The sequence below is a fragment of the Rutilus rutilus genome, assembly GCF_951802725.1.
Source record: "Rutilus rutilus genome assembly, chromosome: 5".
In the NCBI taxonomy this organism is placed as follows: Eukaryota; Metazoa; Chordata; class Actinopteri; order Cypriniformes; family Leuciscidae; genus Rutilus; species Rutilus rutilus.
Window position 1 is genome coordinate 41,880,451 of NC_140213.1, and position 15,219 is coordinate 41,895,669.

Consider the following 15,219-nt stretch of genomic DNA (forward strand, 5'->3'; position numbering starts at 1 on the left):
GTCAATAGAAAAATTCGAGTTATGTGCTAACGTTACTAGCATCTCAACTGGAAAGCCTTGTAAACCATTTAAACCTGACAAATTAGCCCGTGTTCCCTTAAACACTTTAATATGACTGTACACTTGTCTGAATGGACGTTTATCAGTAACATAATTGCATTTCAAAATCATACTACGTCCTTGGAAAATGTAAAATAAAACATGGTAGTAGTCCCGTGGTACACTCCCATGGCCAGTGCCCAAAAGTGCATACGTCAGAGATTTCTGTTCATTAGTGATGGATATCTTTCCAGAAAGTGGTGAACATGAGTAGGCAACAATTACAAACAACAGTGCAGTAAAATGAATATAGTCTAGTGTTGGGAAGATAATAACAAACCTTTCATTAGCTCTGTGGATAGTTGTTTGGAAGTTTCTTTCTAGTCGTCAGAAAGGCCTCTGACATATTTAACGGCTCTCTGGGTTTGGCTGCACAACACCAAAGCAAGCAAGCTGATTGGCTGTGAGTCAGCAACTGACCAATCAAAAAATGTATATGTGATGTCGCTGGCCTATGCTTATATCAGCTAATATGCGTGAGCTCGACTTATAAATTTGGGTCCACAAGAAATATTCAATATTTTGTATCTAAATGCAATTGTGTAAAATATAAATAAATGTAATATTTGTATAATTGTAATCAAATATTTCATTTTGTGGGAGGGGTACTTTTATTTAACTCCGCCTTTTATTTCATTTTCATTTACCCTCTTTATATATAAAGTTTCTTTTTCTGATGCTGCGGTTTTGTTGTAAATGTCTGTCGAATCGAATGACAGAAACATCCAGATGGGAGGGGATAGTGCCTGAAAGACATGCAAATCGCCCCATATAAATAAACACTGGGCGTGGCTTGCAAACAACCTGAGTCGGGCGTGTGCTGCTGCAGCATGAGCATAGTGAGAAACTATTCGAAAGAATATACAATGAATGTTTATTTATGTAGTGCCTTTTAAACATTGCCTGAAAGTGTTTAAAAGGCACTTTATGCGTCTTTATAAAGTTATATTGATATTGGCTATAGTAGCTTAATGTCATGTTGGACACGCGATTAGATAAATTGTGTGTGTGTGTGTGTGTGTGTGTGTGTGTGTGTGTGTGTGTGTGTAGTGGTAGCATTTTCAAAATATCGATGCTGATACATACAATAATCCACAATTGCAATTAGATAAACAATATGTGTGTTTTTCCTATTGAAATGTACTCTTATGCACTCCCCAGAAAGCAAGATGACACATACTGAAGGAAAATCACTGGATTTGATTCTTGACAACAATGACCAGAGAGATGGTTACTGCTCTGGTGAAGTAGTGGCTGGACATATTTCGCTCAAAATTTCTGAAGCCACCTCAGTCAAAGCCATAAAAGTATTACTGAAAGGATATGCTCAGGTGAGTTGGATGCACAAACGGTCCCGCTGTTCCGAAGAGAGGAAATATCTCTCCTTATCCAAGACACTTTTAGCATCAACAGGTAGGCCTGCAATTACTCATGATTTTTTTGTCATGATTGAAGTGTGAACTGTTGCATTGCCTTTGAACTCATAGTACAGTTTGAATTATTAATATTTGATTAGGTCAAGACCTCATCCTTCATAGTGGCATGTATGAGATACCTTTTGAACTACAACTACCTCAGAGGTAAGTTAAAATGTTTGGCAGGGCTATTCCAAGCATGGGTCGGGGCCCAGTGCAAGTTTTTTGGGCACCGTTGGATCAAATCACTTTCTAAAGTGGTGCACACACCAGTTTCAGTTGTTTAGGCCTAACATAAAGGCAGCAAAGATTATAAGATTATTGCAAACAAACATGTATACATTGTGTGTATATATTATATATTGTTGTATTAATTGCAGTTCAAAATGAACTCTTGTTACACCTATTCAGAGCACTGACACTGCACATTTTTAATTGTCTCCTAGTCCCTTGGTTTCCTCGTTCTCTGGAAAACATGGCCATGTTTACTACGTGGTGCAGGGAGTTTTAAAAACACCATTTCATGAGAATCAACGTGTTTGCAGAGAACTTTGCATCATCAATCCTATTGATGTCAATATGCCAATGTTAATAGTGAGTATGTCAAAAATGCCTTCTGTTTTCCTACGCATACCCATTTTGAGGTGTGCATCCAATGGACAATGTACTATCCCATGAGGCCATGGGAGAGAAGTTGTGAATAGCAGTCAATGCTGTAGGTCACATGATGCCAGATGTAGTACATTCTGACTTCATTCATACTATATAGAACATACTTTTTTGTGAATGGCTGCAAAGTTAGTTCCTCTTCTAATGTAGTACATTACTCAGACAGTATGAGATTTTAATGCACCTGAAGAGTTTAGTATCAAACCTTATTAAACACACCTGCTAATCAAGGTATCGGAATCTCTAGAAGACACATTAGCATCAGTTAAAAATTAAATGTAGAATTGATGTAAAATCTGAAGCAAAGAAGTACTGCATTAGAGAACATCCTCCTGACCTCTGACTCAGAGTTGTCATTACAGTATCCAGTGTCACAAACCTGTAAGAAGATGATCGGCTGCTGGATCTTTACGTCAGGTCCCATCTCACTGTCTGTCAGCATAGACCGACAGGGCTATTGCAATGGTAAGATAAAATAAGTATATTTTTATGAGCGTTGAAGCTTTCTGGGTGTGACAGGATGACAGTATTTGAATATTGTAGGTTTTTGTTCAACTAAAGTTTGCCTAAGGTAACAAAGTTACCAAACGTAACCAACAATTTGGGGTCAGTAAAGAAAATGCAATTCTTTTGAACTTCCTATTAATCAAAGAATCCTGAAAAAGTATATATCATGGTTTCCATGTTTCTTGAGCAGCAAATCCGTATATTAGAATTATTTCTGAAAGATCATGTGACATTGAAAGCTGGAGTAATGGCTGCTAAATAATTTACTTTGTCATTACAAGAATAAAATGTATACACTCCCTAGGCAAAACATTTTTTGTAAAAAATGGGCCATGTCCAATATGGCTAAACAATAAGCTTTTAAAGGTCTTGACCACAAATTATTGATCAGAAAATTCGCACAATTTAAGCCAATGCACTACTTAAAAAGCCATTGCTGTCTCAGAAAAACATCAAAGACCGAATTAAGTTTTTGGTTGAATATGGGAGTGATGAATCATAATGAAACCCAAGTTGCATGGTAACGCTCCAGAGCGGTGTCTTCAAAAATCTGCTGAGAAATATAATCATAAATGCATCTCTACCACAGTGAAGAGTGGAGAAAGTGTTGTTGTGTGGGGAGCCTTTTTAGCTGCTGGTATTGGTGAGCTACTTCACTGTGGAAAGTAATTTAATGCTTTGGGGTACAGGAGAATATTGCAGGATGGCTTGAAAAGTTGTTATCTAAAGAAGAATGATCAGAAGATATTTTTCAACAAGACAATGCTCCTGCCCAAATTGCAACCAAGACAACCAAAGAAGTGCCTTGAGAACAAGTCCATCAGGCTCATGTTTTGGCCAGATTTGAACCAAGAATATTTGGTCTCATATGAAACTCAAACGAACTGGGAGACATTTTTTCAAATACTCATGAACCGTTTGAAGCCATTAACATTAAGTGGAAGTTGGGGAAGTCTGTTCCGTGCTAATTACTTTATCTAGGTTGCAGTATTTGTTGTAATTCTTGCTAATTTCCTGACAAGAGATTTGTGATTTAAAATGGTTAAGGCCATTAAAAGACCACTAAATATTTTTGGCTTGGCCCAAAAACATATGTCTGGGTGGATCATCATCAGATCCAAGGTAAACTTATGATTCCACAGAGTTTATTTCAAGGGATATATGACTGCTTAGAAATTTTCTTCCATGCTGCTGCAATAGCAATGTTATTTTAAATATTTTAATCTTGTGTGATACCATTTTTTTTATGTCTTCTCTAGGAGAATCAATCCCAATCTGTGCTCTGATTGAGAACCTCTCCTCTCGTCTAGTTGTGCCAAAAGCAGTGATATACCAGATACAGACCTATATGGCAAAGGGTAAAAAAAAAATCATCAAACGGGTGGTTGCCAGTGCTAGTGGAAATGTAGTGCCGTCCGACTGTTCCAGCAGGTGGAATGGAAACGCATTGAAGATTCCTCCAGTTTCTCCATCCATTCTGAATTCAGACATCCTGAAAGTGGAATACTTGCTTGCAGTAAGTAATAATTTTATGATGATTATGAAGGATTTCTTTTTTTCTTATTCAATGTTACCAGTCGTTTTAATAATATTCTGATAAGCATAGTATAGATGTAAATAAATGTTGATTTACTAATAATTTTAAAGGGACACTCCACCCATTTGCATTAAGCTTTGCATTGTTAGAAACCCAGACATACTATTGAATGGTCGTGCAACACTCTCTCATTTTCCCCTGAGACGGGAGAAATCCGTTATTTACCTTTTACACTTCCTCCTACAATGACGCAAAAATCGTCATTTTGCGTCATTGTAGGAGGAAGTGTAAGAGGGCGGGATTTCTGTTGAGACTACAAGCACTAGTTCCTCATCTTTCCCAGGGGGCGGGACCCGCTCACGCTACAGACCTATTACAGATCAGTGGGTGGGACTTTACTCTCTGAAACTGAAAGCAATATCCTCCATCTTGTTTGAAGCTAAGCTAACAGGCGCTGTGTAGACAGATGTAAAGTAATGACAATAGCGGAGGAGAGTGCTCAATATGATATAGAAGAAGAGGATTTCGGAAGTCTGATGCTTGAATCAGGTGTTTGTGGCTACCTTTACAAGCCGCATTATAGCGAAGAGCAGCCGAGGCAGAAGACCTGCCTGCCGCGGACGAGGAGCCCGGACTGGCTCGAGTTAGGGCGGACTGGTGGCGCCGGTGATCTCACTATGCAACTCATAGACTGTAAGATGCAACTACGAACACAGAGATAGAGTCCGTCTGCGGCAAAGAATTTCAACGATGACAATTTCTCCTGGACGAAATCTCTGAATCAGACGAGGACACGGACGTTTGTGTTGAGAACTATCCTAGTTTCGCACCGCATATGTTCTGACTGAACATCCAGGTACCGTGCAATAATTCACCTTTTCGAAAGAAATACAAATGAGGAGTAATGCACTAATGAGTTCGCCAACTAACTAGACATTTTGTGTGAATGTGAAATGAATTTCAAGCTCTGGTGGTAGCTAGCCTTGTAGACGGAAGAGTGATTTCTCTTATAGGCAGATATGCGCTTTCTGGATTAGTGGGAGTGGCTTGCGGAGCTGTGCAATGTGGTGCATTGTGGGAGTTGTTGTCTTTCATACAAATGCGTCCTGAAGTTATTTTTTGTCTTTCCTCGGTCACGAAGGCACCAAATTCAAAATTTATTTTACATTTCGACTACATATATGACCCGCTTTAAATAAAAAACAATGTTCAAATGGGTGGAATGCCCCTTTAATAATTTCTATAACCTCTACTAGCTAATATAGCTATGTATTTATAAACACCATTTATATGAATCTTTATTCTATATGTTTGTTTCTCTTCTTAAGGTTATTGTTCAGATACCAGGTGCCAAAAACCTAAAAGTACAGCTTCCACTGGTTATCAGTACCGATGGTCATTGCAGTCACAGTTTTTACACGAGCAGGGACTCCATTATGGACATGAGCTTGCTGTACCCCAGGTTTACCCTACCAGATGTAGCTGAAGGTATGGTGCGAATTTATTGATGCGGTGAATGCAGCTTATAAACGCTGCAAAAAAAGACACGTCTTCTCACTTTCAACTGCTTTTATTTCCAGAAAATTACTTAACATATATGCATAATTTGTTCATATTAGTTAAAATATGTACATATTTTATGATCATTTGCTTGACAGCCCCACCCAGCTATGCAGAGGTTGTGTCAGAGGAACAGTTTGAAGAGCACAGAACTCCAACCTACCAGCCACAACCGGACTGGCTGTTGGATGGCCCAGAAATCGCTTACATTCAGCAGTTCCGCCTCCAGCCTCCTCCCTCTTATTCAGAGGTCAGTCATTTCTTCATCGTTCCATTCTTTGTTATACCTTTGATAGTGTCTATGGCTGCATTTACTCTTGGCATTAACATGCGACCTGTATCAGGATGTTGTCCACATACAAGTGTAAATGCGCTTCTGATCGGATTCTGATCAGCGTGTCCAGGTTCGGAGGTAGTCGAGGACGCATTGTGATCGGATCTCAGTGTAATGTAAACGCAATCCAGCCATCGTGTCTGCATTCACAGGTGGACGTCACACAAAACCCCGCCCACTATCATTATTCCCCCTCCTCTCTCCGGTAATTTCTGCACGTAGCTGTGTGGTTTTGCGATACAGTCGAGTGCAAAGTACATCACAAATATACTGAAATGTTTGCTTTCGCACCCTAAAGTTGCAGAACCATTAATTTTCTTTAAAGAACGCCCATTTTTGCCACCACAGCTGGCAACGTTCTCGGATGCATTTCTCTATACCGTTTCCATTACGGCATCTATCCACATTATTAGTATTTGCAGCCTCTTCTTCCACCTCATTTTGCGAGATTTGTAAAATGTACCCCGACTGAAAACTGTTTTTAAAAGGAAACCCACCAGTTCAGGTCGACTTTGCACCGGCTTTTTTTTTTTGCGGTAATGCAAGATCCGATCTGTTATCCAGATACAGAAGCCACTTGATGTGGACAGGTGTAAACGCTCCATGTCCTGATTGGCTTATGATCCGATCTGCTTGATGGGATCATGGTGATCGCATGTTAATGCCAAGTGTAAACGCAGCCTATGTCAGGGTTGTCCAAATTCGGTCCTAGAGGGCCACTGTCCTGCAGAGTTTAGCTCCACCTTGCCTCAACACACCTGCCTGGAAGTTTCTAGTATGCCTAGGAAGACCTTGATTAGCTGCTTCAGGTGTGTTTAATTGGGGTTGGAGCTAAACTTTGCAGGACAGTGGCCTTCCAGCAGCAGGATTGGACACCCCTGGGTCTATTTCATATTATCAAGCCTTTGTCACATTGCAGATTTACCCAACTGAACACTGAACTGAGCACAAAAGTTTCTTTTGTGGAGAAGACCAAAGAACGACCTTGTCCCTTTTCCCATTTTCTTTGGATTATGGATTGAATATTGCTGCTCTTATTGGTGAAATGTTCTGAAGAGCACATCATGATCAAGGCTTGTCCACTTTACAGCTTATTCTGACTTTCTGAAGAGTTTATTTTCTTGACTCTTTTGTTTGTTGTTGTGACATTTACAATTTCAGATAAACTGTTCTATAAACTGCAAATAAAATGCATAAAAACTGTAAATGTTCTCTTTATAAATCAATCACACGGACTCTTCCCGTCCTATTGGCCAGAATTAACTGCAATGCCATCAGTCTAAAATCTGGAAATATGGTGATTTTGGTTAAGAAAATGTTCATTAGAATTTGTAATCATAATGTATGGTCACAATATTGTGATGTGTAAATATTTGAATCTGATTATGATGTGCTGCTTTAGGTCCAGGTTATCACCAGAATAGTTGCACTTGTAATATAAATAAATAAATAAATATATATAACATGTTTAGCTAAAAATCACAAAAATGGATAATTACCTGGAAAACAACCAGCTGAATGGGGTTATCTGGATTTGTAATGTTTTTCACATCCATTTTTGTACGACTGAATATCTTTTGGCTTTTCTGAAAACATCTTACTACTTTTTGTATGAGTATATAATGTAAGCAATAAACTGAAATGCCCAGCTGTGGGAATCAAAACCCCTCAGTCTCGCCTGTCACCTCATTTGTCACAGAGGCATTTCCTTTGAATGGGAAAGATTAGAATGGCATGAATAGGTGTTCATTCTACATTCATTGTCAGATGTACACATGCTGTATATGATGATGGTGTTAAAATTAACATCTGAAAAAATACCCAAGTTTCAGGAAAAAGTGCACAAGTGTAAAGAAATATTCACAGCATCACTTTTCAGAGTTACATTAACTATAGCTTTATTGAATATTATGTAATTACTGTACACAAAGTTATAATAGTTACACTGAGTTTGCACTTACTGAATTTCACAATTATATTTGGATGGCTACAATTAAATTACATTTCTATCAACAAATGCAGTTTTCTGGCACATTTAGTGCCCATTTTGACATTCAAAGACAAAATTTCAATGTTATTATACTGCATATATCAAACAGTTTAACCAACAAAAAGTTAGTTTACTAAAGAAATGTTGCAAAACTAAGTCTCAGCAAAGCTAACCATTTTTTTTCTAACAATCTGCTTTACATCAGTTTACAAAATGCAACTGTCCCCTCAGAAGCAAAAGAAAACATTAACAAATCGGATAAAATGTACCTATTACTGAAAAATACATTTTCCGTAACCATTAAACACTTACTTTTCCCCCATATACCGCAACCAAATGAGCATAAATAGGATGAAGACTTACCTCACAATATGTGTTTATTTATCTTGCTGTGTCTCAGTAGTCCCATAAAGTGGATTATTGGACCGGCGGATCCACCTGAACTCTGAGTGCCCTGAACCCTAAGAGATATCTCGGTTGAGATTTTATCCAAGTGTGAATGTGCAATATTTATAAGATGTGTGAATTATTTAGCATTTGGCCGTCATACAGCCAGTTTTTACCCTCTGAAATGCATCATTGATTTAAAAAAAAAAAAAAAAAAAATGAAGAGGAGGCTGAAATGAAAGATGTTAACCTCTATGTTAATATAATGTAAACTGTGTTACAGCAACATTCAGACCTTCCTCACCCTAAATTAACAATGTTCTACATTGAAACCATGTCTGCAAATCATTATGATTTTGAGAATATGAACTCTGCCTTTTTGTTTGGTTGAATGTGGATTTAATGTGATCTTACACAGTTTTATCTTCTATCACCTCATATATTTAGACAGGACACATGGTTACACGGAGATGAGTCACACCAGGTTCCAAAAATCTTTGTTCAAGACATAACGTAAATGTATCATCCATGTGCTGCTCATTATTTGGTCATTGTTCCATATCCTTCTCCGCCAGTATCCTGTGCAGTCAACAAAAGTCACTTTTCATTCAGTTCATTGACACTTCTATGTTCCCTTTTATTCAAGCAAACACAAATGAGCTCTTCACTGAAAATACGTATAAGATACCACAGTTCTACATCAAGCAGCTAAAACCAGAAGTATAGTTTCAATATTAAGATACCTAACAAAGCCACTTTTTGTGAGGAAAAACTTTTGATTTTTAACTTTAATCAAACACTGCCCGATGAATTCGCATCACGTGAAGACGTGTGACAGCATATTCTTTAATCAAAAACGTTAACCTTCCCTACTCCTCGCAATGACATCTCTTCATGACATGTTGCTGTGTCCAAAATTGCATGCTGTCTGAGTAGGTTCTACATTTTAATTTTAATTTACTTAGCGGCGGTTAAAGGATTAGTTAACTTTCAAAACAAATTTAGCTGGGTAAAGACTTTGGATCTGCATTGCGACGGACATTTGAACCTTCTTTGAATATTGGAATAGTTGGTTGCCATTGAAGTCCATTCTGTGTAGAAAAATCCTGGAATGTTTTCCTCAAAAACCTTCATTTCTTTTCAACTGAAGAAAGAAAGACATGGATATCTTGGATGACATCGGGGTGAGTAAATTATCAGCAAAAATTGTTTTGAAAGTGAACTAATCCTTTAAAAAGTTCACTTTCATTCATAAATCCTCATGGGATAGTAAAGTGTCCATTGAATGCGAACTTCAGAATCTCAGTGAAGAAGGTCATCTGGGGACTTTTCGAACACTATGTATTCGGACATACTACTCTTTTGGCATACTATTTTTCAAATACTATATAGTAGGGAAGTATTTAATTTTGGACGCAGCGTGTGTCTCAGCAGAGGGAGGGGCTAAATATCCTCCACTACTGACTGCAAACTGGCATTCAGATCTGTGTCCATAGATAGCAATGCCCAACTTCCTACGATCGAATCAATTCCCGAAAGACAAGATCAAGTCCCGCCCTACTTTTTTTTCTCATTCCAGAAGCCGTTTCGTTCGAAAATATGTCACAATAAGGAAGAAAAGACTATTGCAACTGCTGTTTCATGCCGACTTTAAGAGAACATTCGTTCAAAGTTATCTGGTCTTTAATAATGTTCTCAAAACGTTAGCACAAATACATTAGGCCTATTTATGCATCATTCAGGGTATACATCAAATGTGATCCGCGCCACAACAGCGGATAACACTAGACATGACAAAGCGACCGTTGTTGACATTTGTCCTTTGTGTCAGAAGTTGCGGGAGCACTTGAAGTACACCCAGTTGTGGGGAATTTGTAGTGTCGTATGACTGCTTCGCTCCACGCCGCGCCGCATCCAGTGTAGACAGCATTACTAATTATAATGGGTTCTATTTGCTTTTGTCGCTTTGCTCCGCTCGCATCTGGTGTAGACGCTATGTCAGTGCTCGTACAACTAAGAAAAAACATTTTTAAAACATGTTTTAAACATTGAATTGTTTTGTTTTTTTAAACGCAGCAGAGAGGGATCTCATATAACAACCATTATAGTGTGTGTGCAAATTTCACATGCTCAAAGTCTAGTGTTACCATGGCTTAAGATGCTCATCAAGCATATGTTTACATGGAAAAACAATTAAAAAGTCTGTCCGTCTCACATATTGAACAGCACACTGCCAACAGTTTTTAAAGATACACTCCACATGCAAATGAAAGGCAGCCGAGGATGCGGTTGAAGTGGTTCATTACACTCTGGCATTTATCTCATTTTATTTACATTTGTGTAATTTGTTTTGTCCACTCTCAAGTGTGATATGAAAAGCCTGTTGGCGCTATTCACTGGCTTAGCAAAAAGCAACCCAGCTGAGCGGACTAAAGACAGAGTAAACATTATGTTTCAGCATTACAATGCCGATAACTGCTGGAAGCCCCGGGTCTGTGGCAGATAAGAAAATGAGCTGACTGTCAACCGTCAAACACCAGGTCTCAAAAACGCCTCCACCTTTGTTTTGTTTGTTCCACCACTTCCACCAAAGCTTTGTTTGTTTTCATGGGCTTAGCAGAAGCAAGTGGGATTCTCGAATCAAGGACGCAGGGTCAATGAGTTGTGCAGTGGGAAAGCAAGTGACGCCACATGCTGTGATGCCTGAATTTCCCCTGTTCTTATGTATCGGGTTAAGTGAAGTCACTGAAGGTTTATCTGCCTTCATATTGCTCCCTGCCACCATCAATAAAACGCAACAATGTGTCTTGAAAAGTCAGCTTATAAAAGTTTCAGGAAACTCTGAGAGCTTAAGTGATCCTCCTCCGGCTCTGCGGTAGCCCTGCAGCAGCCAGGATGTCTGCTTATATTAATTTCACAGAGTTTAAGAGGTCAGCAAACTCATTTGGAGATTCTTATTCATTTATGAACCCAGCAACCCCCTGTTCTGCACCGCTCTAAGCTACAGGGCCTCAGATGCTTAAATTTACATGGAATATTATATAGTTAGGTGTGTGAAAAAGTATAGTGCTCTTGCTCAAGCAGGCAGATTAAGACTAAGCAATGCACTCAGAGATGACAGTCGCCCACATTTTAATGAAAAGGCAGGTGGATGAACCTGTGTTTCATATGCTATGTTTTCCAAAGCTTTTGGATCATTGCTTCATCTAAAATTCAGAAGATTTCTAATGAGACAATGAGACTGAGAGAAAGCAGCTTAACAAGAGACCTGAGGAGAGCAGTCAGTGAAACAGAGTAAATGAGCTCCAAAGAGTGCAGATGAATTAATAATCTAGTGTACTGTTAGAAAATCTTAGAATAAAAACATTTATGGTGGTAAGGATAAAAAACTAAGCAGTAATTTTGAAAAAGTGACTCTGTATTATATTATCGAAAATCATACCAATGCATTTAATATCTAAAAATATAAAAAAAACACAGTCGATAAGACTCATCAAACTTCGTCTCGGAAAACATCCATTCCTGTTCACGTAAAATCCAAACTCATCCCTGCTAACAAGATTTTCCTCTAATTTATTATTTTTTCCTATCTCCTGGAGTACTTTAGCATTGATATTATGGAGAGGGGGTTGGGGGGGGGGGAATTAACGAAAAAGGATTTCGCTTGGTCCCAGAGCTAGTAATATAAAAAACAAATAACCATGAGATTTAGTCCATGAAAATGAGGCCCAAAGAGAACTGAACGATGCAGTGCCACAATAAAAAGCTCAGCCAAATCTTCTCTGATCATATTCATATTAAAATCTATTATAATTATATAGAGAGAATGAGATACTGTACAACACATTATGCTATTGTATCCTGCAAAAGATGGCAAGAGAATAAATATAATCATAATACACATCATTTTTGAAACTTTTTGCATATACATTGAGACAGCCATGTGCTTATGATAGATAAATTAGAATTAACTTAGAATTTAGAATAAATTACAATTAATACAAGAAAGCTTTTTCAATGGATATTGTAAATAAGTCTTCAGAACATAATATTTTCAGTTTATTTATATCTGTAATATTGAAATTGTAATGTTAAATGTTGTATATTTTGTGTGTGCGTGTGTGTGCGTGTGTGTGCGTGTGTGTGCGTGTGTGTGTGTGTGTGTGTGTGTGTGTGTGTGTGTGTGTGTGTGTGTGTGTGTGTGTGTGTGTGTGTATTTGAAGAGCATGTAAACATTTCTCAGAGGGCACAGGGAATCTCATTGTCTTGCAGGTTTTCTAGTGGGAGTTCAGTTCCATCCATCTGAGACTTTATTTAGTTCTGTTGTCCTGTCTAGGTTCTCTCTGAACTGAAATCAGTCTGCCGGCCTCCCTGGGGATGACAGTAATGTCACATACCAGTTTGGCTCTCATATTTCACAAACAGGCCTCTACCTATTAAGGATGTCTACTTACCATGGAAAAGGTGTGTCCTTCACATCTGCAACCTTCTCATATTTTCTGCATAGACATATATGATTGTTCACAAACACACATATACGCCTGTGAGGAATACCACAAAAGCAAATACCAAACAGAGTGCACATGTGCAAAGCTCACAAATGATAGATCTAGCTTCACTAGACTGAACTATTATAGTTTATAACTAGCCTTTTTTTCTGTGATTTGTGATAAAATGCATAATTCGGAACAACTATAAGAGAACAGCATTATTCTTGAAGTTTGAAAACATTTAGACTAGACAAAATATTTTACAAAAAAAAAAAAAAACATGTAAGTGGCTCTAAATCCCTTTCATATAACCCATTGCTATGGAGTTGGTTGGGGATTGTGACTTTCCCACACACAGGAGTTTAAGTGCCTACTTGCTACTTTAATAATTCACCTCCATCCACCTGCTCATCCATTACAGGCTGTCCACTCTGGTCACGCATTCTCTAAATCTGTCGGAATATTCTCGCAAGACTCTCTGTGCAGTCATTAAATCTATAAATCTTCAAAATTCGGTGTGTTATGTTACAAAACTAATACTAGACATGTATTTGACATCTCATTCAAGGGTCTACGACAAATGGTGCGGGACGAGTTACGTGCTAAAATTCATACAGAAGAATATAGTTTCTATCATTATATAGAAAAAAATCAATTGAAAAAAGTATGTGAGATAGTAATAGTGTGCTACACTTTGCAAGCACCACTAATAATAATAATAATAAGCAAATAATTGAACATCATTATTACATTGTTCTTTTGCTAAATTAGATATTTGGAAATGTAACATTTTTAATTACATTTTAATTTTAATACATTTTAATATATGTCGGGTAAGTAAATGCAAATGCGTAGTTTTGCTCAAATTGTGAAAGAAAGAATGGTTGTATGGGGGCTTGAAGAATCATTTTCACACATGATTTGGCACCTCTGAGTCCAGACCTTAAATTCACTGAAAGTCTTTGGGATGTGCTGAAGGAGACTTTACAGAGTGCTGGACTCTTGCATTAACCAAAAATTGGTCTTGATCTTGACCAAAAATTGATGCACCTCTTGATGGAAAAATGTGTATTTGGTCCAATTGCACTTCAGTAAGTGAAGGAGATAGGAGATCAAAATGCACTGTTGTGCCTTTATACTGTTAAGACATCAATGTAATTAATCAAGAGATGTGTTATGGTGTTTCTCAAATGCCTTTTAAGGGTGCATTTCACCCTCATTACCCTGTTAAAGGTACATTTGCATCTAAATAATTGATGCTTTGACTTTTTGTTAAGTTTGACTTACTTAGTTTATTTAAAATTATAATTTCAGAACATCAAACACAAGCCATAAGCATGGTTCGAATTATTGGAGAGACACTAGAGAAACAAACCCATCTATATACCGTTAAAAAAAAGAGAACAAGTGCATGATTAATGATCTTACCTCTCTTTATTTCTCTTGAACCATACAGAAGAACAGCTCCACCTTGACCGCTCTATTAAATCGAAGAGCCAAAGTTATCAATCGAGATGTGGATGGAAGGAGAGTCGTCTTTTTGCAGCGCCACGACTCCTCTCGGCCCTAATGGCCCTCAATACACGGCAAAGCTAGTGAGAGAGATGTTGCTTCTACATTTTTGACTGATTATGCATTTTTTTTCTTCTCTGTTCTCTCTCCCTCTCTCTCTCTCTCTCTCTCTCTCTCTCTCTCTCTCTCTCTCCTTAAGCTATTCATAGAAGATAGATTCATCATTCCAATTTGTCAAGCCAGCGAAGTTTTCAATTAATTATGTTGCTGGAGAAGAGGCAGTGTGTGTATTAGGGCTCCCTGTCAGGACTCGTCTGAGGCCCCATTTACAGGACTCAAAATAAAGAGGTATCAGAGAGGTGGTTGGGCGCAGCAGTAATTAATTTGATGAATGCCTTAGCGGCGCAAATAGTGGCAGCCGCGTGTCTCTTCATCAGCCGCCGTCGCGGCAGTCACCCTGCTCAGTGCTAATTTGAGAGGGGCCGTCTCATCTGTGTAGCGTACGTCCTCACGAGCGGGCCTATTCTTCACATCCGGGCCGCATGTGGGGGCCTTATGTTTCCTGTCAGCTTTGTCCTTGGTGCCAAGCAACTTGCTCCACTTAATGCCCAGTTCTTTGACTTTGTGGCCTGAACTGGGTAATCGGGAGCCGGCGGGATTTATGGGGCCTGGGGGTGCCGTGTCCTTTGCTGGCTCCCGTTGTCGTTCTCCCCAAAGAC

General features: G+C 38.5%; 1 protein-coding gene across 2 annotated transcripts; it reads left to right on the forward strand.

The window, feature by feature from the left end:
• The first annotated feature begins 895 nt into the window (after positions 1-895).
• Positions 896-7,788, forward strand: LOC311290169 (arrestin domain-containing protein 4-like). Of its 2 annotated transcripts, none has more exons than XM_084408494.1 (9): positions 896-938; positions 1,261-1,512; positions 1,616-1,679; positions 1,961-2,108; positions 2,546-2,648; positions 3,950-4,206; positions 5,556-5,715; positions 5,886-6,037; positions 7,041-7,788. In XM_084408494.1, exons 2-9 carry the CDS (start codon positions 1,269-1,271, stop codon positions 7,059-7,061), a joined length of 1,149 nt encoding a protein of 382 aa, XP_084264620.1. In that variant the 5' UTR covers positions 896-938; positions 1,261-1,268; the 3' UTR covers positions 7,062-7,788. The 2 variants fall into 2 exon arrangements, with proteins under 2 accessions (XP_084264620.1, XP_084264621.1); XM_084408495.1 differs by having other exon boundaries at positions 4,001-4,206.
• Positions 7,789-15,219: the final 7,431 nt, after the last annotated feature.

Bases quoted from the DNA above. Each gene is read 5' to 3' on its own strand.
- LOC311290169 (XM_084408494.1), top strand. From the start codon at position 1,269: ATGACACATACTGAAGGAAAATCACTGGATTTGATTCTTGACAACAAT. The intron at 1,680-1,960 runs GTAAGTTAAAAT...ATTGTCTCCTAG, and splicing joins GAACTACAACTACCTCAGAG to TCCCTTGGTTTCCTCGTTCT. The intron at 2,109-2,545 runs GTGAGTATGTCA...TTGTCATTACAG, and splicing joins TCAATATGCCAATGTTAATA to TATCCAGTGTCACAAACCTG.